The sequence below is a fragment of the Semicossyphus pulcher genome, unplaced genomic scaffold (genome assembly GCF_022749685.1).
Source record: "Semicossyphus pulcher isolate SPU_LCO1_2020_fin unplaced genomic scaffold, fSemPul1.0.p SCAF_5, whole genome shotgun sequence".
Taxonomy (NCBI): Eukaryota; Metazoa; Chordata; class Actinopteri; order Labriformes; family Labridae; genus Semicossyphus; species Semicossyphus pulcher.
Genome location: NW_027211726.1, coordinates 14,920,902 through 14,948,584, shown reverse-complemented (window position 1 = coordinate 14,948,584; position 27,683 = coordinate 14,920,902). Strand labels below are relative to the sequence as shown.

At 41.9% G+C, this 27,683-nt stretch overlaps 1 protein-coding gene across 2 annotated transcripts; it reads left to right on the top strand.

Annotated features, from left to right (window-relative positions):
* The first annotated feature begins 89 nt into the window (after nucleotides 1–89).
* On the top strand, nucleotides 90–22,850 carry tpd52 (tumor protein D52). Of its 2 annotated transcripts, XM_069681865.1 has the most exons (6): nucleotides 90–188; nucleotides 12,078–12,220; nucleotides 13,267–13,415; nucleotides 13,932–14,033; nucleotides 18,629–18,677; nucleotides 19,975–22,850. In XM_069681865.1, exons 1-6 carry the CDS (start codon nucleotides 170–172, stop codon nucleotides 20,095–20,097), a joined length of 585 nt encoding a protein of 194 aa, XP_069537966.1. In that variant the 5' UTR covers nucleotides 90–169; the 3' UTR covers nucleotides 20,098–22,850. The 2 variants fall into 2 exon arrangements, with proteins under 2 accessions (XP_069537966.1, XP_069537967.1); XM_069681866.1 differs by lacking the exons at nucleotides 18,629–18,677; nucleotides 19,975–22,850 and having other exon boundaries at nucleotides 13,932–14,037.
* Nucleotides 22,851–27,683: the final 4,833 nt, after the last annotated feature.

Genomic DNA, 27,683 nt, shown 5'->3' with positions numbered 1-27,683 from the left:
TCGCCTCTGTTTACACTGCTGCGTGCTGACGTCACCGACAACCCCACCCCGGCGCACGGCGAGCTGCCTGGCAACATGAGAGAGGGAGCAGGAAGATCTGCAGCAGCCAAGTGAACAACCTGCAGAACAACTGGATTTAAAACTAACAGAAACACCGCTCAACAGCACAATGGAGGATGCAGAGAAAGGTAAATTATTCCTTGAAATGTTTGTGAATTACTGTGTTTATACCGAGAATGTTTTTAAAACTACTTTTAACTCAGTAGAAAGTTAGCAAACTAGCTAACTTTGCGAAGTGTGTCCGTTGAGAACATATGCTACTTCTTAAACTCAAATAGAATGCATGTTTTCTTACAGAGACAACAACGTTAATGTTTTTGAAATATTACACATCTTTCGGATAACGTGCCAACGTTCACCAAAATGATTACGGAAGTCAAATATTAAACATTATTGCTGTAGTAAAATTATAGGTTTTACGAGGAAGTTGCTATTATATTGAGTAACATAATATATACACTATAAAGTTTAAAAAGAATTCCAAAAGCCACCTTTGGCGTTAAATTGATATCATTAAACACTTTCTTCAGTTGGTAATATAGGTTAGATTTTAGTTGAACAAGTAGGCTAGGTCACACCTGTTTGACAGCTCATCACATGTCACTATATGTCCTCACTATACCTGTTCTAGTCACACTGCCTACATTTCTGGTTCTTTTTCTGTAGAACAAAAGTCTTTATTTTAAGTGTAAAAGTAGCACATTCCAATATCAGTCCATATGTTGGATGGCTGTGAGGTTAGAGGTCAAACAGGCCTAAGCACAAGTGTGTGACTTTCAGTATAAAGACAGAAGGTGAAATATGTTGTGAATTTATTCTACCTGCCATTCCTGCTTCATGTCCTCTCCTCTCCTGCTTGGCAGCCATCAGCTCCCTCATACCTGTACACCACATCCTGCAGGTTTATGTACCTGCCTGTATTGCATCACCTGCTTCTTAAGACAACTGCGTGTGTATTTCCTGCAATACAAGAAAGTTAGACAATTGCGGGAAATTAAGCTTTTAAAGTCAATCAACACGATCTTTTATTTGCACATAACTAGGCCTTGTAGTTCTAATGGTTAGAAGCAGGTGACTTTTATTTGTTCTCTTCACGAGGATGCCAGGTAAACAACCCTGACCTAACTTCACTCTAAGATAAACAGTCTTCACCCTCCTGCAGATTTGTAATTTCCTGATGTCTGCATTCTATGTTTGGCCTCAAGGTAAAAAAGTATTGTAACAAGGAAATGCTCTACATATTTCATATTGAGTGAAGTTGCCTCAGAGTAAATGTTTGTGAAGCTCATGTAGGCTTGGTTGAAAGGTGCGTCATCCTGATGTGTTTATGTGTCAGTCGCTGTTGTAGAGAGACTACTTGTCTTGTGATCATGGTTCCTCTTTGGTAGGTTAGATTTCCTGTGCATTGCGTATGCTTTTAAGGTTTTCCTTTACCACATAGCGTTGTTTTCCACTGTGTTTGCAACTGATGCACAAGCACTTGAGACAGCACATATCTCTATTGTCTTTTTAAAGCTCTTTAAGTTGCGCTAGATGCCGTAAAAACAAAAGCAGCCAATATTAAATTCAGTTAAGGTCATACCTCAGAGTACTTTAAAATGATAACATGACACAATATCCTGCAGTAGACACAGTCTCAGTTGGTGGTGCTTCAAGTAAAACAGGAAAATGATGCAATAATTGTTCAAACAGCAAGCTTCACCAAACTACAGGGCTGAGGTGGTGCTTTGTTTTTCTCACCTGCCTGCAGAAGTGCTTTTTCATCCTAAATAGTTGTTCTGTTTCAATATAATCATAGGAAGTGATGAATTCCCTTTTTACAGTCGCAATGTCATTACAACAGACTCTGACATTCATGTTATTGTCTAACTTACAAGCAGGTATCTATGGTTAGCTGTAATCCGGCACCATCTGTTCCTACATCCTTGTTCATGTTTTTCCTTGTCACTCTCACCTGTTGGATATCAGCCTGCTTGCTCAGGGGCCTAAAACACACTCACGTCAGTACAGATCTCCCTTTTTTTAAAAGCTCTTAGTGTTTCTGTGGTCTTTCACAATCTTTTGTAAGCGTTTCCGGTGAAACAGTAAAAAGAATAGGATCAAAAGAAGGCCTGGTGCTGCTCACAGGAGTGTATGTAGATGACCTTTAAGATAACAGACATGTCTTTCTTTGGGCTTGTTTTCCCCTGCAGTTGAGTGGAGTTTCCCATTCGAATTATATGGGTACTCAATACGTTAGTGGGAATTTCTTTGTGTCAATATTTCAAACTTTTTAGTACAGTGTCTGCAAATTGAGGTCGTTGAGGTTAGGGAACAGCACACAATTTAACAATTGTTAAAATATCTTGTGAAAGTTGTAGGATTTAGTACTTCCTGTACTTGTAGGATTTAGTACTTGTTGAAATTATCAGGTATTTTTCGCCGTCCTTGATAAAAGCTTATGCTCAAATCAGAGGTTAAAAAATGAGACAGGCCGTCCCGTAGACCTTGTTTTTCAACCCGGTTGTCTAATGTGATTGATCATGAGCAGCCGCCAACATTTTTGTCTTATTAGATTTCAATGAAGCACAACTGAGTGCTTTCAGCTCTGTGAGCAGTCAGAGGAAGTCTGCTAACGACAACTTCCCGCTCCAACCAGCTTGTTCGAGTTAGAAACGCGTGTCGCTAGAGCAAAATCATCCTTTCATAATATATCCGCATGCAGTGTTTAAAGCTACCATGAAACAGACTGAAATAAATATGGTTGCCTCTACGCAAGCCTATAAAAGCTAACAAGACCATCAGTAATATGATTGATTACTTCTTTATAGTCCATTTTATTTCCTGTCACAGCTGCCACCAGGTTGGTGTCAGACGAAGCGATTCGCAGCGCGCAGACATGAAGTGCGATTGTTTACATTTTCCGCATGAAAGACTCACAGCTGATACGTTAGCCAGTTGAAAGGAAGCATTGTTTGTCAGAAAAAACTACTCATGCATGTAAAAAACAGTATAAGCAACAAGATAAGATGTAAAGCGGGTGTAATGAATCTTAGAACTAGCGGGCTTCAGTCTAGCTCGGCTGTTAAATCGGTGGCCTGTGAACAGAGGCTATAGGCCTTTGCCACATGTCTTCCTTGCTCTCTCTTCCCCTGTTTTCATCACCATCCACTGTCCTGTCTTTCAATAAAGGCATAAAAGCCCCCCCAAAAAATCTGGATAAACAGGATAGAAGAGTGATTTGAAGGTTAGCCGGTTAACAGGAAGCAGGAAGAGAGTTCTCTTTTGAAAATATCTTGCACATCGTACAGGGGAGGAGGAGCAACGAAAAAATGAAGAGAATTAAAGTTCCTCATTGCTGCTTTTATTTTCTTAAAAAAGGCTTTTGCATCTCTACGCAATTGAAAATGTGTCACCATCATTGATTATTGCACTTAAAAGCATAAAAAGCAATGTGTAAAGATCGTCATAATGTAATAACCGTTAGAAAATCATTGCAGTTGAAATGCAACTTAACAACCCTCTCCTTTGTGCTTCATGAATGTGGGACCGGATGTTTGTTGCCAAAACCGCCACTAAGTTGCACACTAGTCACAGTTGCCACAAGTCATTATAAAATAGAGCTACTGAAGGTTTTAATGTGCACCATTATTGTACTGAAAGCAGACAAAGCTTTGATCCTCACCAGGAAACCTGCAGCCTCTCAGGTGTCAGCAGATCTGCATGTTTCATCTCAGAGATTACGGGGAAATCCCCCTGCCTGTTTGGAAGCTTTGATCTCGTAGCTCACAGTTACAAAATTGTACATGATTGAAATGTTCGCTATGCTTCTTACAATGGGCTGAATAATCAAGGTTTTTAAAGCTCCTGCACTCTGCTCAGTTTCCTGCATCATTAAGAAAGAGACAAGTGGAAATCACGGTATCTTTGACAGACATGTCCGGGCAAAGATCTCCCAGATGGTTGTGAAATATATTTTATGTGGCACTAAAAGGCGGTCTTTGAAAGTAACCAAACTTTGGAATTGCTATTTCAGATTAAGCAGAGGCCTTCTCATTCCTTATCATTCACTCTTTCTTCATGGAGAATGTGTTATTAAAGTGTGAGACCTGGCCGAGCACCTGTCTGGTAGTTCTGGCATCAGACTCAGTAGCTTTCAACGTGGCACTGTAGAGAGAAACGTTGGGCCTCACTGTCAAATGGAGTACAGTGGCTTTATCAAATATCAGTAATTCATAACTTAAGTCCCTTTTTAAGATTCAATTTTTACAGGGTTACACAAGATATTGATGAATAACACCCACAAATCCTGAGTCCACAGAGCAATGCCTCTCTTGTTGTCTGTTTAGATGATTTGGCTGTGGATATTTAATCAAGATAAAGTACAGGGTGCTTTTGGTAAAAATCTACTTTTTCTTACTATTTTTTTTGTAATAATATATTTTCCTTTTTTGCTTCATATACATGTACTAAATAGAATCAGATGAAGTAAATGAGTGTTTGGAATAGGCCATAAAACAACAACCATATCATCGAACAAACACTGGGCCTGTTCGCCAACACGGAGCATGTTAGGACGTCCTCATTGCGAAAACTGAAACTGTCTGTTTGTATGCTTGCTTGTTTGCATCGGTTCCAGCCAGTAATCGGTGTAACATAGTTCTGTTCAGGAACGCTGAGGTCAAGAATGGTTATGAGGATTTTTATTAAGGGTTCGTGAAAAGTCATGCAAATGTTAAAGACCCCTTCCAGTGAAAATCAAACATCTCCATGTGGTGTTTTTCATGCGCTACAAGACATATCAGGGACAACATCAGCAGTCATCTCCATGGCTGGGCCTGTCTGCTTTTAAACTGCAGTGTACCACGGACAAGCTGAACAACACGTTTTCAGATTGGCAGTTTTGTGACGTCACAAACCTAAGGAGCCAATCCCGTTAACGGACGGGGTGACGCTATGCATATCATTATGTGTTACCTATGGCAACCACTGCGGCGATGCACGAGCCAGCTGTAACTGTCATCGTATTTTTTGCAAACTCACACCTGACTACTAACGTTAATGTTACTGCTACTAATTACTACATTTCAAGCTAGCTAAGTTTCAACAAGTTGCCACTAGATGATGGCAGAGACGTGGTTTGTTTTCGGCTGTGATTTAACCAGAGATACGTAGCACATAGTGCGCGGGGCCTATGCAGATTCAGGAACTTTTAATGAAGGAGAAGGAGGAGAAGCCTTGGGAGGATTTTTACAAGGTATTGAAACATATTTATCAGACACAATTTATTATTTCAAGCAGAGCGTTTTATACGTCTTAAAACATGGAGAACCAGTTGTCAGAGGTAGTTATACAATACTGCTGCAGGGAGCCTATATTAGATAGAATCACATTCGTGAGATGATTTAGATTTTATGATGTAGTAAAATAAGGAAATGGCTCAGCAAACAGATCGGCTTTGATATCTTTCATTCAGTTGCCCTTTTAATGCTCTGTACATCAAGTATCTGTGCTACATTCTGTATCACTCGTCTGTTTCCCCATGATGCACATGTCATGGGAACTTTGTGGGCACTCTTTGCTGCATCCCCAGTCATCCCCGTCTCATGACTCTTGTTTTAGGCTAACCATGTGATAGGGTATGCCATGAATAGTAAAGTAATGGATCCCATGCTGTGCTTCATTAACCACTTGAAAATGGCCGCGTGTCCGTAGTTACAGTCTGGGTGGACGAGTGCCAGAGGTTGTTTTTCTGTTCCTTTTGTCTGTGTTTTAGAAATCTAAAATAATTCAATGGAAGATTGTTATCAAAGTAAATGAGTGACTTTAGTTAGTTTATCAAATTTCAACCGTGAGCTTTTTAACAAATGTCACATGAGTCCAGTGCTGCTCAGAAATCAGCGGCTCCACAGGTCAGGAGGCCTGCAGAGAAGAAATGTTGAGTATAATTTAAGAAAATGTGGCTTTTTTTTTTTAAAGGAGCTAAAAAATGAGAGTCGAATGACAAGGCAAGTGTGCATGGGTGGTTTGTTTTGTTGAATATCTCCCTGTAAGACATTCAGTATATTAATCATGATGGATCGTTTGGGTTCTACAGAACCAGAATGAACCAAAAGACCAAAAATCTGAGAAGCTAGAAAGAAAAGATGCTGGCAAGAACTCACTGTCCTTTTCCGTGAGCCTATTCTAGTGCATGTGTGTGCATGTACTTGAACGTTTACAAGGAGTGTCTTTATGTGTCTCTTCCTGGTCTGACCTTGCAGAATGGAAGCCTGACTCTGCAGATCATTGCACATTCAGTAAAGAAACATTTGGAAGCTTATATTGTATATAGGGCACACAGCTCATTCCACAAAAGTTGTTTGTGGAATTCCTCCCACAGTGCTTCAGTACTTCCACGAGGGCGTCCCATCCTTTACAGTTAATTAAATTCACAGAGGCATGATGGCTGGAAACTCAGATGATTTCTTTATTCCCAGCTGCTCTCATGAGACTTCACGTGTTAATGTTGCTTTTCCTTCACTAATGAAGAGTGACAGCACTAAAAAGTGAAAAAGCAGATGTTTAAAACATTTTATTTATGATGATTATTTAATTAAGGTCTGAGCTGCCACCAGTGCCAGGACACTTTAGGAATCAAGAATGATCTTTAGGTGTCTTTTCTTTCTTTCTTACTGGTTCCAAAGGTCTCTTGGTGCCATGACCTAAACCCAACAGGAAGTCACCCATTTGAACATAGTTCTTATTCAAGTGTATTTTTACAGGCCTCATACTTTAACAAACTCCTCCAAGGACATCTATCCAATCGGGATCATCCAATAGGGATGTAGAAGCAGACTGACTCAAAGAGTTGCTGCCTGAACATACCTACATGCCAATAATAATAATCACAGTGCCCCCTACTGGTAACAGGAAGTAAGCCTTGTTTGACATACATCGCCGGTTTATACAAAATCTACACTTTATGGTCAACTATCATGTACAGCGACATGGCGCATGCTAATTGTGTGTTTGTGTCTGTTCACTTGCGCCACATAGTAAACACAGGAAGTGACCTTTAACTCCTTCCTGCTGTGTAGACAACATATGAGTCATGGTTATAAGTTAGGTGTCCTGTATATGCACAACACTTATTGTGCTGGCAAACACCAAACCAATGCTTTTCAGTGCTCAGCGTCCTCAGTGCAAAAAGGCCCTCGGCGTCAGCGCTCAATTGAAAACAGTTAAACTTTTGGAACACCTCCACGCTCATCAATGTCGCTTCTCCCTCACCGATCAAAATCAAGAAGGGATGGAATTTACAGTATCATCTTTGTCAACAACAATGGTGGAGGAAAAGCTAATCGTTTCATTTTTCAACGGTACTATTTCATAGAGCTGCTGCTAAAGCCAGGACACGATTCCTTTCCATTATTCTAATGTTTTCTTTGTAAATGTTCATTGAATAAAAGCAAATATTAAGCATACAGAGCGATTTAAAACAGAATTAACGGTCACTACAGAGGGAAGCGGAAGTGCTTCCTGTGAGAAGCGCTCTGATATTAAGGTCGCAGGTGCTGTCAGCGCTAAAAATGCTGTTGGTGGACACAGGCCCTTATCATGTCGTCATACAGCTCCGTTGCACTTTCTCTTTCTAGAATACTTTCTTACCCCCTCAAACCTCACTAGCCTGCTTTTTCCACTTCACTGCAGCTTTAAGAGCTTCAGCAGGAGCTTATTCACACGGAGATGATTGATAGCCAATATTTCATGGGTTCCTGCTTCATAAATGGGGATATTTCTTGTCGTTTTTGTGGGCTTTTATTATATTAAAATAAATTCTTTGATTTTTTGGATGGTGGACGAGCAAGACAAACAACTTAAATACATCTGCTTGTGCTTCTAGAAATTCTGATACATTTTTTACATTTGCTTTGACATTTTACGTACAGATTAATATTGAAAATAATCATTATTTGCAGCCCTCGTATGAACACATAAACACAAACAGAGTGTACATTTACGTGCTTGCTTTACTACACATAGAGCACTTTCCCTCAAGTGCTCACACACATCATACCAAGTGTAGCCTCTGGCATCCTCTGCCCTCCGTTGTCGCTGACTAGCATTACTGCCGCTGCGAGCTGGACCGGCCACCCTGGATTAGCGCTCGGCTGTAATCTGGGCCACCGCAGATTATGCTTTTCATCTAATGCCCCCTCCGACACTCATCACGTGACCGGCCCACACAAATGGGACCTCTTTTATTTCCTCCTTGGATGACATGGTTGTTGACGGAAAGCGAGCGAGGGAGGGAATCGCCAGAGAGACCTGCGAGAGTTGAAACCGGTGTGTCACGCAATTTCACAGCACAACCCGCTCTGCTGATAGAGGCCTGCATCTGCATAGGACTCTGATGCTTGAAGGATGGACTGGGAATTGACATTTGGGATTACGGCGGAGAGGAAGAGGGTGTGCGTGTGTGTGTGTGTGTGGAGTGTGTGTGTGATGTAACGGCTGCTTGAAGGGACAGGTAACTTATTAACAGCAAGAAACGTCTCGGCCTGCTGCAGACAATCAACGGCTTCACTGTACTTTCACTTTGACCTCCTGACTACCTGAGCCAATACACAACTTCCTCCAACGCACACACACTTTATTGTATCTCTCTATCACACACACCACAAGAGTGCAGGACGCTGTAAACAAGGAGAGACAGAGGCAGCACGTGCCTGGATCACATGCAGACAATCAGCACTCTGCTGGCTCTGCTTAGGTAGTGGTGGTGGTGGCAGGGAGGCTGTAGTTGCTCCGGCCAACATCACACTACAAAGCCGTGAACATGGAGCCCCTGGAGGAGTACCACTCCCCGTTTGACTTTGAGCAAGGAGTCAACGCCAGCTACCTCTACCTCTCCCCGGCCTTCAGCGACACGCCGCCCAGCTCGCCGGCGCTCAAGAGCAGAGGTAATCACAAGGAAAGGGAGAGGCCGGGGGGAGGATGTGAGGTCTGTGTGTGTGTGTGTGTGGGTGTGTAAATGTGTGTATGCTGGGCAGAAGGACAAAACATGGGTTTGGTTCATTGGGTGAGAAGAATTTGGGCACAAGGCTGTGTGTGTGGCAGCCGCTCTTCCCAACTCTCAGTTTAGTTTCATCGAGTTTTCAGGCCTTAAGTCGACTTCTACTACAGTTTTTTATGAATGAGATTTACTTAATTATGAGTGTTTAATTACACAAGTCTCTTCTAGTTAACATGCGTCACTCTCTGAATGTTTTACCTTCATCAGTGTGTTACCACAGGAGGCTCTAATTTCTCCCTTCTCTTCATATTTATGGATACAATTATTAGATCAATGCTTGTAACTCGCCAAAGGAGAGATAATTATGTGCTGCCAGTCTGTTAAAATGTGTCTTGTCAGGGAAGCTGTTTTGGACCTGACAGCTTCAGAGAGTGAGGCGGTCACGGGGCAGAACAGAGGGGTGGGGCAGTAAAGTGGGTGGGTGGTGCAGTTTGGTGCAGCAAGCCAAACTTTAGCCGACACATTCAAGTATCTCTTTTTCTCTCTCCGTTTATGTCTGTTTTTCTCTCTTGCTCGAGGCACATACTGGTGGAAACCCCTGCGAGGCATACATTCACTGCACAGTGAGCTACACACTGCAGGAATGTGTTACAAAATCTGACACAGCAGATAAATCAGGCGAGGAGTCGGCCTACAGAGCCTGTTCTTCTAACCCGGAGGAGGTGCTTGATTTTTACTCTCGGTTATAATGTAGGTTAGCAAAATTAAAGACTTTAAAAGTAGCAGCAGAATATAATGTGTGTAAATGGCCATTGAGACATGTCCACTCAGCTCTTCTTCTTCCCATGATATTAATTATTGTTAGGACGAGTAATGGCACAGCCAGGCGTGCTTTTATGTTAACACTTTGTGATTGTGTTTTGTTCAATAGCAGCTCTCCAGACAGTTGAAAGGGGATTCCACTGTAGTCTTTGTGGGAGTATATTTAGCCTGCTTCTTGGGAATTTGGTATCTCTGTTCCTGGCCACGATCTGTCTCAGTTAAAATGTTTTTGAAGAGTTTTGGGGTGGGACGTGACGGAGAAAAAAGTTTGGCAAGTGTTAGGAATGAGGTGGGAGTTTAAAAACATGTTTAAGGGTCACAGATCGCAGGATACACACGAATAACTTCTTACCTCATCTATCTGTGATGTTGGGGCGGGTCAGAGGTGAATCAGACATGAAACTTTCATCCAAAGTTAAAGTAATAATCTCAGGTTTTCATTTAAATAAATGTCTGTTAAGTCTATGGCTGACTGAGGTAACACAATGATGATTGAGCCTATGGGCCACTGTTGAAAGCCTTTGCATTTGCAGTATATAGTAGTATTATTATGGACTGGGTGTCTGGTGCGACTTACAAGCAGCGCCCAGTTAGTGACGCGTTTTCCATCACCCAGCAGCGGTTGGTCTGCCAGAGACGGTAGGCGTGGACGTCACACATGCAACACTGTCTGGATAACTGGGAAGTGTGCTCCCGTTTATTAGGGATGCCCTGATACCAATGCTAGTTTCGGGTATCGGGACTCGTACTCGTACTCGTGAAACTATGACGATACAACTGCACCCGATACCACTTTATGGCTTGACGTTAGCCTCCCGTTAGTTGAGCAGGTAGGCGGCAGAGTAGTAGCATGTCAGCAGCTTGGAGATATTTCAAAATAAACGATGATGATAAAAGGAGGGCGGACTGCAAACTATGCACTGCTAAACTGTCGAGAGGAGGGGTGACAAGTAGCTCCTTTAACACGAGTAATTTAATAAAATCCTTTTTAACCACAGACGTTAGGAGACAAGCAGATGTGACATAGCTCTGTTTCTCATGCTCTGTACCTGGTTCAATAAGGTCACAATCTGTTACAGTTACTATAAAGTATACATCTCCACATGTGAATGACAAGAGCAGGAACTGTAACCCCCCCCATTGGTGTATGAGCAGAAACAAGTATGTTATCCGATATGTGTCAAGTAGCAATAATTGAAACTGTAGAATAGATGCAGGGAATATTTATTTCGACCTTCAGTGCAATATTCTGTCTAGCTTTTTCACCTTGATTCCAGTCTTTATGCTAAGCTATATGCTATGCTAAGCTAAGCTAACCAGTTGCTGGGGATTTACATGTGAGTGGTGTCAATCTTCAAGCCAAAATGTCAAGAACAAGATGGCGATACAGCAAAATCATTTGGCTGCTCTACTCTAGTTTTAAGGGACAATGTACCAGGCCAGACCAGTGGGTTTAGAGGTTTAGAGGTTAATTACTTTTAAGAGGCCAGTGTTGTCATGAAATCCACTCCCAGGTCTGTTTATTCTTAACTTTTGGGTTTTCTCTTTTTCAATCGCAAACTATTTTTGTCTTAGTGTGTATTCTACTTTTACTCTGTCCCTGAAATACAAGGAAAGCCCAGATAAAAGATCAAGGACTTCAGAGGCACGTTCCAGCTTCAGCCTTGGCATAAAGAACATCCTCACTCGCTGTCGTCCTTTTGACTGACAGGTCCAAACATCCCCTCCGCTCCTGCATTCTCTCACGCTGTCTCAACCCAGGACGTCTCCATCCAGAGAGCTCTTTGTATTATTGATGCTCTGCTGCTCCTACTGGGCACAGCTCTGTCAGAGGCGGCAACATCAAAGACGAGCGTGTACACTGTACGCACTATGTGTGTGTGTGTGTGTGTGTGTGGGGGGAGTGAAGATATGATTGTGTGTGTGAGGGAGGGAGAGAAGGTGTTTTTTGTAACTCACAACAGTAGGAATGAGGAGTTTGTTCCTCTGGGCTACGACCTTCATCAAACAGCATATTTAGCATCCTTTAGTTTTCTAATCTTACTGATATAATTCACATCTCCTTCCTCCAGAGTAAAAGCACGACAGCTCGCGTTTGACAACCAACATCAGCCCCCACTGTACCACCTGTTCCCTGTCACACAAAGAGCCCCAAAGCTGAAACATTATTTTACAAGTTAGACATTCGGATGTATCTGACTATGTTTGATATTTTTAGTCCCAGGTTCCGAGCAGCATCCGGACTCAGCCCCTGAGGTGGGAGAAGATGCAGTGACGTCTGTCGGTCCCTCTCCTCCTCCTCCTCCTCCCCCCGCCATGACAGAGGAGGAGCGGCAGGAGCTACAGGAAGAGTTGTTCAAGGTCAGGAGGGGGGTCAGGGTTCGGGGGGCAGGATCAGATGTTGGATTGGATTTTTCAGATACTGGAGAAGGGTTAGAGTTTTAAAAGCAGGCATTTATGTTGCTGTTCTTCTTCATGTGTTCTTTAATTTCAAACAACGCCAACAAATGCTTTCCATGAGCACTAAATGCTTATTTTTTTAGGTCCCATGTTTTTTTCCCTGCATTATTTTTATTATCAGTAATCTACTTACTTTCTTGAATGATTGATAAACCTTTTAGTCTATAAAATGTCACCAAAAAGTCACGTTTTCACCTTGTTTTGTCTGAAAATCCCACAATTCAAAGAAACAGAAAAGGCAACATATTGGCAAAGCTGAACCCTTAATTTTCTGATGATTGACAGATGAATTAATAGACAAATGTTCAATGGAAATAAACATCTGACATTATATTCCACTGTTTTTCTCTTTGTAATTTGTTCTGCTGCTAACCTTAAAGACCCCCTCCAGTGTTTAACCTTGTAAACATCTCCATGTGGTGTTCTTCATGCGCTACAAGACATATCAGGGACAACATCAGCAGTCATCTCCATGGCTGGGCCATTCTGCTTTTAAACTGCAGTGTACCAAGGACAGGCTGAACAACACGTTTTCAGATTGGCAGGGTTTGTGATGTCACTAACCTAAGGAGCCAATCCTGTTAATGGACGGGGTGACGCTATGCATATCATTATGTGTAACCTATGGCAACCAGTTCAGCGAGGCGCGAGCCAGCTGTAACCTTCATTGTAATTTTTCCACTCACTCCTGACTGCTAACGTTAACGTTACTGCTACTAATTACTACATTTCAAGCTAGCTAAGTTTCAACAAGTTGCCACTAAACGATGGCAGAGACATGTTTTGTTTTCGCCTGTATGCAGAAAAAAACATATAAGACACAATTTATTATTTCAAGCAGATCATTTTATGTCTTAAAACGTGACTGGAGCTGCTTTTTAAGGTTCTTTAACAAGACAAGCTTGAGCATATCGTGTAACATTTGAAACCTCACTCTGTGTGTGCAGGTGGAGGATGAGATCCAGACTCTGTCCCAGGTGCTGGCAGCTAAGGAGAAGCAGTTGGCAGACATTAAGAGGAAGCTGGGCATCACACCTCTCAATGAGCTCAAACAGAACATCAGCAAGACCTGGCAGGAGGTCACCGGCTCCACTGCGTAAGTGCTCCCCTACCACTGCATGCTAAGATTCACCTTTTACATCATCATGACACCTATAAAGCTTTGGCCTCTTGATTCGTTACATCTTTTATCAGATACCTTTTAAGAGCTTCACCTCATGGGCATTAGATGTATCATCCAGCATATGAATCATCCATCTGTGCTGATACTCAAGATACATTTCTCTCTATGTCTGAATATTGGAACGTAGTTCACCGTCGGCACTGGTGTAAGAAGTTTCTGTCTCCTCTGAACAACGAGGAAAAGACGTCTTTGCTTTTGACAAGTTGCCTGTGGCCTGTTCGAAACTGTTAGATGCGTTTCATGTTACAGGAAATGAGCCGCATTCTGAAGCTCTCAGGCTTCTCAAAATGAAAAAGACACTGAACTGTTTAGTTCTGACCTTGATGCCTCTCTTCAGTCTTTGATCTCCAAGTCTCTTTTCATCCCTCTCATATCCTCTCTTTTGCCGCCCGTCACGTCTCCCTCACTCCCTCCGTCTCTCTCGTTCAGCTACAGGAGGACTTCTGAAACACTGTCTCAGGCCAGTCTGAAGGCCACGGCAGCGTTCTCCAACGTGGGCACGGCCATCAGCAAGAAGCTGGAGGACGTCAGGTAAGTCACGCAGAGGACAGCAGCGTGAATGGTGTTATGTGAAGATCAAAATCTGTACCTTTTCTCCCATCCATATGCTCAATATCCTGCTGCTTATCCAAGTACAGCAACCTGATGATTCACTGCCTAGAAAGAAAAGTTTGTTGGCAGGAAGCAGTTTACACTTTGGTTTATGTATGTCATAAACAAACACACAATAACATGTTAATTAGTGAGCTTTTTAGGTGTTAGTTGGTTGGCAGATCTGTTACCTTTGGATGGAGGCAGGCTAGCTGTTTCCCCCTGTTTCTAGTCTGTGTGCTAAGCTAAGCTAACTGTCTCCCTAAAAGTTTTATTTATCATCTAACTCAGGGCTAGAAAGCGGACAAATGTAGTTCCAAAAATGTTGAAAACTATTCCTGAAATATACATATGACTACAAACTAAAAAAGAACAGACTAAGTTACATTAAGATTTCACCTTTTATATCTAATATATTTGGTTAAAGCCAGAGATATACTTGCTTTTAATTATGCGTTCGCATGTGCATGATGGCGGCGCTGCGTTCCCTGCATCTGTTTGGAGCGTCAGCTGTGCACGTCCTCAAAAATTTACATGCAAGATGCAGTATGCATATGAGCGGTAGGGGCATTGTAGAGGCAGAGGGGAGGTGACAATTAGTCCGCAATTATCCGCAATTATCCACATCTGTACGATGTGTCATTGTCACTGCACAGCGACAAACATGCCCGTCAAAACAGCTGCGACAGATAAGCTCCATTTTAGAAAGTGACCTGCAAAACTAAATGCGAAACAAGTCTCAAGACGTCTGTGCACGCAGGAAAATGTTGGAGAAACAGAGTGGGGACAGAGCTGACAGCAGGTTCTGTCCACTGAACACACAAAAGGTGTCGCTTTTTCTGCTCTGATCTCAGAATTAATATGGTAATAACCTCCTCGAGTGTCTGTTGTTTACATCGGGTGTGCCCTCTAGAGCAGGAGTTTTCAAAGTGTGAGAGTAACTACAGAGAGAGAGACTGATGTGGAGTGAGCAGAATGACAATGTGAGACCATGTTTAGGCCGGTGTCATGTTGAGACCAAGCAGTCTGCGCAGGTAACATATTTGAAGCGTATTTTTGACACACGTCTGCCAGGACAGAGCCGCTCCAATGTTATTCAATGCTGCAGTCCCCACCAGCCGCGTATGCTGCCCGGGAGTCAGGCGTAACACAAAAGTGATTTTCTGCTGCTCTGTTCTGTTCGCATCAAGTCTATTTCTCCCCGCTGCGGCGCGTCAGTGAAGCGTAGAAAGCCATTTAATGCTAAGTAAACACATGCCGACAACCAAGGAATCCATGTTAAACCGTGTGATCTCTTCATTTTGGCCAACTTCGATTTCAGTTTCCTGTTGAAGTTATTGACAGGTTAGATGAGCAGGCGAGATTATTTTAAAAGAGCAATGAATATGTACTTTTCTCAACATCTGGATATACCAATCCTTTTAATTCATTCTCATTTAACTTCTACATCCTACATAAAAACAGAATTTAAGCACAATTAAGAAATAAGTCGGTTGAAAAGTTGTCTTCTTCTACTGTTTCCGGCAGACTGCACACATTTTGCCGTCAATGCCACCCCGATTTATGGCCAGAAATCGCAACTACCATTTGCAAACTTTGAGACTCATCTTTGCTGTAGTCACAGCCGGTGTAGATTGCAAAATAGATGCTGCCCTGATGCTTACGTGCCGCGCATGTTCCTCTGACGCTACAGTGTCGGTGTAGATTCCCAGTTACAGTGTATGATTTTAGTCTGTTTTCAGTTTAGTAAATGAATTGTATAAATGAATTGCTTTTATGTTATTTCAGGGGAGGCTTACTTTACACATTCATTTGAAAACCCCTGCTCTAGAGGTGTCCTCCAGTAACACGTGTAGTGCAAAGATAAGTATGACGTAGCGAACGAAGGGTTAAAAAAGCACGTATATCTCCGGCTTAAGACGAACAAAAACATCCAACTTCTAAATCTTCCCTCACAGATAATTACCTTTATAGATGTATGTAGATATCTTATCACATATTAAGCTGACACGATCCTCATGTCTATCAAATACTTTGTATTTCTTTCCTGCTGTCTTTTCTGTCGTGTGTTTTATTTTGTATCAAATTCTACAAACTGAACATGCAGCCAGAGTCATATCTACGTATGAATGTAGTGGGAATAATATTTGTCAGTGTACACCGTTGTGTCTCCTAATGTTTCTTTACTATCAATTTTCATTGGCTATTAGGTTTCTCAATTAATAACCAATTTTACCTCCTATAATCACTTATTTTTTAATTAGTTTAACAATATAGTTCAGAGCTGTCAGTGTTCTCTGTTATCTCCTGTTAGATATATTATGGGAGCTAATGCTGTCTAATTGATTGAGTGCCTGTCCTTATATTCTGTATGCAGACCTGAAAACCCACCCACAGCTTGTTCAGCTATAGATGTTCGACCGGCTGACCCCCCTCAGATCTTAATCCGTGTTCTCCCCTGTCATCCGTCTTCTCTCTGGATTACTGAGCTGTAAACAAGATTATTAGTCCCCACAAAGCAGCGGTGTGCTGAGAATCGCAGCCTCACGGATGAGCCTCATCTACACAGAGCTGGTGTTAAGGGGGGAGGGGGTAATGAAGGGCGACCTGACAGGGGTCAAAGGGGGTGTGAGCAAGTGTCTGTACATGCCTCGTTGTGGTATTGTGTGTGTGTGTGTTTGACGTGAGGATATCCCCCCATGATACACAGGATTAGCACGTACCTAGATTGTTAATACACAATAGATCTTAATGGGATAAAGCAGGATTTATGGGATTACTTTGCTTTGAAAACCCGCTGGTTGAACATATAGAAGAATGAATGAGGGTTTGTACTTTATGTCGTGTCTGTCTTTATCTCTTGTTCTGTTGTTCTCTCTGTGTCAAACTGTCACTAACGCTTCCTTTCTTCTCCATAATGCTGTCGGATAGCATGCGCTCATTACAACACTCAGCTAGTATGCCTGTCATGAGGTAAGGGGATCCAAGCAAGCATGTGTTCATGTAGCTGGCACGCAGTTACATTAGCACTACAAAGATACAAATGTTGATTAAAATGTAAAAGAGGGGAAGGCTGCACGGTGCGTTTCTTACGGATGTCTTGCAAAAACATGGACATAAAAACATCTTTGAAGCCAGAGTTAGTGTCGGCTAGCTTTATGCTAATTTGAATTTGGAAACAACGACCTGCAAACGCGGCCCCTCTGTATGGTTTTCATGTTACAAATAATTTCTACCTGTTTCTGAAGTATAATGACACACCTCTGTCTCTCCAATTTCTCAACAAATTTTGTGCTCAATCTCTCCAGCTCTTTATGAGTTTGATGAGGTCAAAGTAACAATTATTTACATTATCAATGAATATGTGATTTATATACTAAAACAATTCTTTGGTCTATTAAAAGGTTTCCTAGAATTTAAAATGCTGCCTTCAGAGAGCTTATTTTGCTGTCCAACAATTAAATCAAAGGGATTTAGTTTACTCCAATAGAAGACTAAGGGCCTGTGTCCACTTACAGCTGCATCAGCCTTTTTTTCTCGCTGCACTCACAGTTGAATATAATTCAGCTTTTTGAACACCGCCGTGCTCATCAATGTCGCTCCTCCCTCACCGACCAATCGAAATCAAGAAGGGACAGGACTTCTGATGTCAACTGTCAATTTCCTTGTCTAGAGCTGCTGCTCATGCCAGGACATGATTCCTTTTCATCGTTTTTGTTTTCCTTGTAAAATTTTCTTTGAATAAAAGCAAATATTGAAGCTCCTTTGAGGAGTTTTTTTGCTGGTTATGAAACAGACTGAATTAATTCTAATGGCTCGATACGACCTACAAAAGAAAACCAGACCATCAGCGACACGATTGATTATTTCTATATAGTTGTTTTTAATGCCTGAAATTGAGTTAGTGGGCGCTGCCAGTGCAAAAAACGCCGTCAGTGGGCACAGGCCCTAAGTCCTGCAGAAAATGTTAGAGGGAGAACCACTGAATCTTCGACATTCTTGATCAAAAATGTAACGATTAATGGATTATTATTTATGAAAAACATAAATAGCATAGCAACAGTCTGACCTTTATTCAACAAAAGGTCACATGATGTGAGCATCCATCTTTGTTTCTGGATAAGAGGCTCAAAAAGTTTTTGAACCTTTGAAGTCTATTTCTGGTTTTATGAATCAAACAACTTTTCTACACACGACGCATTAATAATGTAGAGAAATGTGTCGCCTGTCCCGCACACTGATCCTGTTCTTTGTGCACGTTTTTTGATTATCTTTTCATATAAAGCAACACCTCTTTGCACCTTTACAGTCGAACACAATAGAACGAGGTCACCTCACAAAATCCTTCATTGTCTGAGTGGAGGATCAGGTAACCTGACCTCTAAATGTGTGATTACAGTAAATGATCTTCTTCCTCTTGAAGGGGCGACTTGTTGTCTGCGTCTCCACTTTCCCAAACTTGTGGTACAGTGTGTTAACCATGTCAGACGGATTCAAGCACAGTGTGAACTTGTTTATGTCTCTTCCTTTGACAGGAATGCACCAACCTTCAAGTCATTTGAGGAGAAAGTGGAGACTCTGAAGGTAAGTGGATAAAAACAGGACGAGTGTTAAACCCGAGGACTGCGTGTAGAAGAGCGCCTGTGACCCTGAACTGAAATTCATTTCAAAACACAGATCCAGCAGTGATGTGTTGAGAAACAGCCCCTCATTTATTGCATTGTATTTGTGTAGTAACTTTTACTCTGATGTTGCCCTTTAGCCTAATGAAGTCTATAAACCTGGTCATATGGTTGGTGCATTAGCCTAACTCAATTATAAACGCCACGCTCTCAATCAGTCATATTTGTCTGTAAAGCTCAGAGGTCACAGAGAGGTCATTGACTTATCCCGGTGTCACCTTTAAATAGCTTTTTAACCGACATTTAAATTGAGACTTCCTTGTGTGTACGTTGAAATGTATCGTCATTTTCCAACATATTCCAGTTGATTAAATAAAAACCAACTCTAGATATGGTTATTTTTGAAGTATCTGAGGCTAGCTAGTGTTAGCCACCAGAAGCTAATGCTCATAAGAGACAAATTAAGTAGCAGCAGAATTCCTCTGTGAATAGAGTGATATTCCATTTAAAGGGCCAGTTTGCTGATTTTCAACCTCAATGCTGTCATGCTATTATGGAGAGCTAACGCCATTATTAAAAAAAAAATGCAGTTTCACTCTGTGCCTTTGGAGGACGCTATCTGCTTCTCCAATGAGCCCTGGAAAACGTCAGACTACATAAAACGCGTCATCTGGCGGAGGCCAGGGAGCTCGTTAAACTACACTTCCTCAATCTAGGACGCCCGCCTCCAATGTCATGTCTCGTTCAAAATGGGCGAAACCATGAGCTGTTTGCACAACTTTCTCCACAGCTATGGCGCTATCGCTTACAGAGAACACCCGCTTTGACTGACAGTGGCTTTTTCCTGAGGGCAAATTGCTCCTTTAAGATTTCCATTTCTTTTGACGAACTAGCATGCACGTTAGCTAGATCTCTTTATTGGCTGACCCTACACATGGGTCTGTATGTGACTGACTGAGTGAGTGAGTGAGTGACAGTACTTTCACAGCCATAGAGAGAGAGAGTTGCGTCATCGCAATGGCGGATCATGGAGCATATTGGACCTCCACTGACGCGACTCTCTGTCTATACGGCTCTGGATACTTTGTTCGGGGAGTAGGCGGGGCTGCTCCTCCGCTGCTCGTGCGCTGTCCTCACCTACGTCCGCTTTCAAACACGTTGTCAGAGGCCTCAGCGTCAGTCGTACACTAGGTCTTGACCTAATCCTGTTTAAAGATGTTTTGTTAATTGTATTAACTTGTCTCCTCCCCCTCCTACAGACTAAGATGAGCCCCGCAGCCTCCACCTCTAACCCCGGCGAGCAGGACAGCGACACTCCCACCCCCGAGACTTTGCTCACTCAGCCTGAAGACTCGCCCACCCCTGAGACGCCGAAGAACTGATCCCTCCCACCCTCCTTCTCCCCCCGTCCCCACTTGACCCTCTAACCCCTTTGGACCGCCGACACTTGCCCCCTAAACTTTTGTGTGCCAGTCCCTCTTTATTGGAAACAAATGACCTACCCCGGGCCTTCTTTGTGATCTAATTGTCTGCTCTTTTTTTCTGACACGTGCACTCTCTTGTCATCTGAAGGCGTTGGATGGGGGGGGGCAGCGGGCATGTGGTCTTGTGCCGATCGTTTATTTTAGAGTCTATTCTGGCTCGCTGTGGGAGAAATCCTCCCTGCTGTAAGGCTTTTTTTCTCCTCCTGCACTCCTCATTCCTCCGCCTGTGTCTAACCAGCAGATGCCAAACGTGCTCCTTGTTTACTTTGTCTTTGTTAAATTAACTTTTATTGACAGAAAAATGCACAAATATAGAAAGATTTACACTTAGAAACTTGATTCAAGAAGGATTTAGTCTTAAAAACGTCGTTCTTTTTTGCTTCTGCATGGCCCTTTGTTCTGTGTTGGAGTTCTGTTTGCCTCCATGTTGGGGCCACTCTTGGTTTACTGTGGGCCAATCTAATCCTGTTCTGTTCTTCACTATGTCATTTTAAGGACACAACATAAACATAAAGTAGTCTAACACTGTGTTCAGAATATGAATGTATGCCTTTAGGTACAACACTTTAACCCTTGAGCTACTGATGAAGTGAGTCACAACACAGTTCACAATAAAAGCCTTTTGTCATTGTTAAGAGAGAATGATCTTCCTGTTAAGATAGTTACAGGAAAACGGCCAAGATCAGCAGCACAGAGCAAACACGCAGTCAAGGTTCAGCCCTGACCCGAGCTGAGAGTGAAATAAATGTGTCTCTTCCAGAGCCAGAGTCAATATTTAAACACTCGTCCATTGTTTCTGTGTGGGAGTTAACACCTAACCCCGCCCCCCCGCCTGAACTCAAATACAGATAAAAGCATATCAGGCTCCACTGAATGTTACACATACACTGATAAAGAATCGTATTATAAAAGAGGTTTACTTTAATGTACAATGTTTCCCTTTTTGACCAATGCTAGCAGCATGACTGTTCTGACCTCTTTGAGCCAGACTGAAATATCCTATCTAATTGATTTATAGCTGTGAAATGTCAAACATATTCATGGTCCCCGGAGGATGAATCATACTGATTTTAGTTGTGTCCCAATGAAAGGGCTGCATCCTTCGGAGGACGTATTTGAAGGCCGATTGCGTCGCAGCGGTCCGTCAAAGGCTGTCCAATTTCGAAGGCTCAGTCAGATGCGGCCGACAAATGCATCGTCCTTTTCGAAGGATCCATCGGGTGCATCCTTCATGGCCCCATGTATCGAGATTTAGTGCGCGCTAATCCAAACAAGATGGTGGACTCTCAAGCGGCCGAGGAATACACTTTAAAATGTAATAGTTTTTGGTTTCAACTCAGTCGAATAGCTTGTGACACAATCGTTAGACGTTAGTTTTGTTAGCTACTTGTTGCTAGGCAGGTGACGCAAGGGTAAGGGCGGGAACAGCTGGTGATGGAAACAGGAAATCCTCCTTACACCATCTCATTTGAGTTCTGTCTTAGCGTCTACACAGGATACAAATGACTCGTCCTCTGTAGACTGCGTCCTTTGTAGGATGCAGCCCCTGAATTGACACACAGCTATTGTAGTTGTCTTATTGACTGATTGAATTACAAACAACTTTTGGATTGATTGATTAGCCTCCACTTTCTAAATGTTAGCATGCTACAAAGCTAAAATAAGACAGGGAATATGGTAAACATTGAACTTGTTTCTCATTAGCACGTCAGCATTGACATTACAAGCATGTTAGCATGCAGACGCAGAAGAAGTACAGCCTCCGAAGCTGCTAGCATGCTAGCATAGCCTCACCCAAACTTCCAAACTATTTAGTTTGCCAGAAAGATGTTCAGTTTGACCCGATACATGTATGGCAAAAAAACTATTATGTCCTTCTACGTTTGGTTGAATTTTCCTCCACAGGTGAGCTTTGGGATTAGCATTTGAGACGCTATGATGTATAAGCAAGAGGGTCAAAGTTCAAGGTGCAGTAAAAGGAGAAAATCTATGATTTGGAACGTAGGTGTCTTTTTACTTCTAAATTTCCGTATTCAAGAAGTTTCGAGGAAACCACCAGTTTAAACTGCCAGCTTATACAAAGTGCTACGGATCAACTCCCTTTGTTCAATGTTAAATGTAAGAATAAGGTCAACGTTACAACTTCAATCCATTTTCTTGAGCTTGTGTTACAAGCTGTTTTTCTGAACAGTGAGTCCCACCTCACACATTTCTAGAGCTACTGATGAGGCAAACAAAAGGAAAAACAGAGCCTGATCTGAGCGCAGCAGAGGCTCCCTCTGGTACATAAATGGAGGACACAAAGGTTTAAACACTCCGTCTGGCACAAGTCTTCCCCTGCTGGTGGACGACGAGCCAAACCTGAATGTGCCATCCGCAGTCCTGACCATTAGTAACGCAATTTGCAACACAGACTGTGGATCAGCTTCAACAACAGCAGTGTTTACCAGTCTGAGGTGACAGTGATGGATTTAAAACAGTACTTCTGTATGTCCTCGTGTTGCATCTTTACAGCCATGACCCCGGTTCACTGAGAGAATTCATTTCAGCCTTTTATCTCAAACACCAGTTTTATTTTAACACACACACGATTTGTTTGTTGTTTAATTGGAGATATGGACTGAAGATGTTTACTCTAATTAAAAATACCTCTGAAGTTACCTTATTCTGAGTTCACTTATTTGTCTTTTTTCAGGGCGTGAATGGGAATCCTGTTTCACTGCAAGGAGAAAAAAATATTGTTGAATGATGTAACATTTGTGTGTCTAATGTGGAAATCATATTTGTAGTAACTCTTACAGTAAATTAAAAAAAGCATCTGTCTCGAGGGAAAAACAAACCTCATTCAGCTGCAGTACTTCATATGAACACAAGAGGGCAGCCACAAACAGAAGCAACCCCTGATGGCTTCATTTTCCTCAATCCAGACCAGACCAGATTGCCTGCCGAGCAGACTGGCTGCTGCCGAACTGACTCATAATTATAACTGGTGCCCATTATATTTATATTTAGTAGATCTCTTCTCAGAAGCCCGGTTCCTGGAGGAAACTGTGAAGAAAAGAGTCCAAAAGGGTCTTAATCTGCCTGGCGGTACAGGCAACAGCCCTCCTACATGAAATCAGCGTCTTTAGGCAAACAGTTTGGGTTATTTCAGAGGAGAGAATGGTTTGTTTTTGCTCTTTTCACTGGTCTGATGTGGGCATGACCGGGGAAATGTGAAATGTGTGCTTTTAACAAGCTTTAACTTTGATTGCTGCATATTTAGCCCTAAACAAATCTATGTTAACAGATAAATAGTTGAGATTGAATTAAAGTTTTAAGGTGGGTTTAACACTTAATATCATACTGTAATTAAAGAACGACAAAAACCTGCTGATGGCAGAAGCGAAAGACGGCTTTAGACTTTGTATTTCACAGGGAAAAGTCAGTAACTTAACGTCTTGTAGAGAAATAAAAATTTCGTTCATAAAAATTGATGGCAAGCAACCAGTTGTGTTACTAAAATTGGTCCCCTTTTTTAATGTAACTTCATCATTCCACAGTAAGACCTCTCTGTGGTATATTTTTCTTTATACAACAGTTAGTTCTGACCGAGAAATCTGATTGGACAAGAGGCATTCCGTGAGTGCTGATAATGAGAACATCACTCCGCCTCAGCCAGGTGTTCTGTATATTGTTAATTAACGTCACAGCAGACTGTGTGTCTACATTAATCACGCTGGTACCTCTGAATCACACAGCAGACTCTTCTTTCACTGGTTGATAAATTAACACAAACAGATAAATGTACATGATACAAAGTAACGGATCTGAGGTAACCTGTAGACACAGAGTGCAGGAGAATGTTTGTGTTGCTTGGCAACAACAGTCCAGTTTCAGTTAAGTTGTGGAACTAGTTGAGTTGGTGGAGCAAAAAAATTATCTGTTATTGATTGTAACTGTTTACTACTATTTGTTGCTTGTACAACTGTTGTATAAAAGCAATATCACACTCGAGGTTGTGATGTTATACTGAATATCAGCACTGCTGTGATTATCTGTAGTGAAGTATAAAGTACAATATTTTCCTCTGAGTTGTAGTGAAAATTAAAAAAGCTAACTCAAGTACAAGTCATTCAGAAGTATAGTTAAATATTGAAGTTATGGTTCCGCATCTTAACCTTTATGGTTATAAAAAAAGACTCATTTGTGTTTTTTCACATTAAATGTAACTGAGATAAGTGTTTTTGAAACTTAGCACGCATGAGAAAAGACACAGAGACAGCATCTAACAAACAGCTGCCAAAAAATCTTTATTCAGTTGTAACCAGAAGCCTCCAGAATCGTCCAGTCACACGGCTCGCTCTGGAGGAGGTCTGAACTGCACACAGAGTCAAACAACAACAGCACCAGAACGCAATTAGTCAGTAAACACAATTTACAACAAGAACAAAGGCAGTTTCTACACACAGAGATCAGATAAGAAAGAAACTGGTACAGGAGTTAACAGTCAGTGCGTGTCGATTCTTCCTCTTTGAGAAAAATCTTCATATATTCATAGAAACATTTTGATTATTTCGTGGAAAAGAATCAAAGAAAACATCATTGGTACAACAGAGTATACTATTTGTGACAGAACAGATACATATTGCAGGTGCTGCGTATCGTGTGTAGTGTTAACAATAAAAATCTCATGTAAAGACTGAACATGTGGAAACTGTCTCTGTGTGTCATATGAAGAAGCAGGCCTTTAAATGTGCAGAAAGAGAACATTCAGTTCAAACATGGCTTTGTTTGTGTGTGTGAGACAAGAAGGCAAAAAAAAACAACCTTCAGAAATTGTCCCAAATGACTTCCCGTCACCCCGAACTGTAAAGAAATTGTTTGACTGGTTTGAAAATTACTTCTTCTTATCAAGTTGGAGGATTGATACCACTCTCACCCTGTATGGTTAAATTGAAGCTACAACCATCAGACTGTTAGCTTAGCTTGGCACAAAGACTGTAAACGAGGTGTAACAGTTAGCTTGGCTACTAGCATCTCAGAAGCTCACTAATTAAAACATATTTAAAATTAAGCATCTGTACTAAACGTATTAAAATAAAGTAGAGAGATTTATGTGTCAGACTGTTGATTGGTGAAGCACTGTCACTTTCTTTTAGCTGCTAAGTTAAGCTAGCTAGAAAAATAGACCAAAAAAGTACTTCTTCTAGGCCTACTTCTTTTTTTCCCTGTTGTTTGGCTTAGCTAAGCTAACTGTTTGCTAAATGTATCATTGAACTTAACATAAAGAGATTCAAGCAGTCATCAATCTTTTTGCCTATGTAGGCAGCTAGGTTAGCTGTTTTTACCTGTCTTTTAAGCTAGGCTAAGCTAACCGTCCATGAGCTACCTTCATATTTAACACCTAAACATGAGAGTGGTATTGATTTTCTCATCTAGCTTTGGACAAGAACTCAAGTAACTTTTCAAAGCAGATCAAACAGTTGAAAAGGGTGATTTGTGACTTGATCTTAAATACAGACACAAAACAAGGATCATGCAATATATTTCTTCTGTTTTCTGTGGTGGAAAGACCCTAGTGACCTCTGGCTTTAAGACATTTAAGACCTTTGTAGGTTTGCCTCTCTCAAAGCCAGGTCTTAGCGTTGCAAAGACAGAAACTACTCACAGTCGTGAGTTATCGGATGTAAAACTTCATATTGCTTGTGTAAAACTGATCCATGTGTGCCTCCTTCTTCCCCCCTATTTTTGAACCTTGTGCGCCCTCGCAGAGAAAGGAAGCAACAAATTACATGGACGACAACGATTCTTATCAGCTGAGGTCACAGATGGAGCCTGTGTACATGTGCTGCTTCTCATCGCCCTCATCAATTATTCAATGACTCGGACACACGGACACATCAACAGCTCCCTGCGCTCCAATAAGAGGCCGAGCTACTTGTGCTAGCTTGACTCACTGAAGCCTTGATTCCTTCAAATTAAAACACCTCATCCACAGCCTGAATAAGCATCACTACAATCACTGCATCATGTAAAATGTCAGTGAGCTTAAATCAAACGTAATGTGACCTCGTGTTTAGCATTATGAACATGAGAAATCTCTTCACTGAGGGCTCCTTACATTTCATTTTGGTCGTCTAATGGAGATTAGCATGGTGTGAAAAAAAGCAGCAGGGGGGAGGTTTATGATGTCATGTCAATGTACTGCTTGATAATGCATGAGGTATGACAGCTTGCACATTGAAAGGTGCGTATTTATGGCTGCAGTAATGGCTTGATCAGAGAGTAGAAACACACACACACACACACATGCTAACAGTTAGCTCACACTCCACTCACACAAACAAACAGGAGACGGTGTAAATGCTACATTGAGCAGATGGGACGTACCTCAGGCGGTCATTTGAAACACACACTCCATCATCTCATTGCTACACACACACATTACATTTGATGCTAAATGTGTTTAGACCAGCAGCCTAGCGAGACGCAAGCTAACACCAGCGAGCTACTCACATCATCACAGGATGAGACCTGGAGCCACGGGGACATATGTCGAGCAGCATGGGCGCATATCGGCCCAGTGACATGCTCTAACACAGTTGGGCCTCACACCTCTTTCACTCGAAATGTTCCTCTGTGTGTGTGTGTGTGTGTGTGTGTGTGTGTGTGTAGAGGTCCGGGTTGTGTAATATCAGCTTATGCATTGCAAGTGCAGTGAAAGAAGTCCTGCCTGAAAGCTATTTATGAAAAATAAAACACACAAGGCGACAAATGTTGCAGCTGAGATATTTAGTTGCATATTGGAATGCCTTGGTAATAGATTCCTTTTGATAAATGATGCAGACTGATATAAATGTTGTAGTCGCTCGAGAGGTGGGTTGGAAAAAGAGGGGAGCCTTGCAGAACAGCGCAGCGTGATAAATGGTGTCTCATTCATCCTGCAGTCATGAAACAAGACTCATGAAAACATACTGTTACTCCTGATGTCCCAGAGGAAGTACACCTTCGGGACTCATTCTGGAGTGATTCCCGCAGATTTAAACCAGCTACCAGATGTATTTTCTCCGTATAAAACCAGCACAGTTGTAAGGAGAGGCTCTGGGAGAAGAGTATTCCTACTAGAGCTGACAGAGTTTGAGATATCAGAGCACTCTGGTGCCGTAAATAAATCACACCTTCTCTTACAGGGTTTGTTGTTTCAGTGTCAGAAATTTGAGGTAAATGCTACTCACAGGAGGAGACAAATTTAGGGCAGTCATGCTATTGCAATGCACGACATCTTCACTATCTAGTGTTTGAAAGACTCACATATTGGGAAACTAGCTTATTTGCAGGGTTAGATGTGATCAATACCGCTTTTATATCTGTCCAGTTAGTATGTAGGCTAGCTGGAGCAGCTGGTTAGCTTAGCCTAGCTTAAACACTTGAAACACTTCAACAGTTGGCTATAGCTCTATCAGAGGGTAAGAAATTATCCTGCCAGCTTCATTAAGCTCACA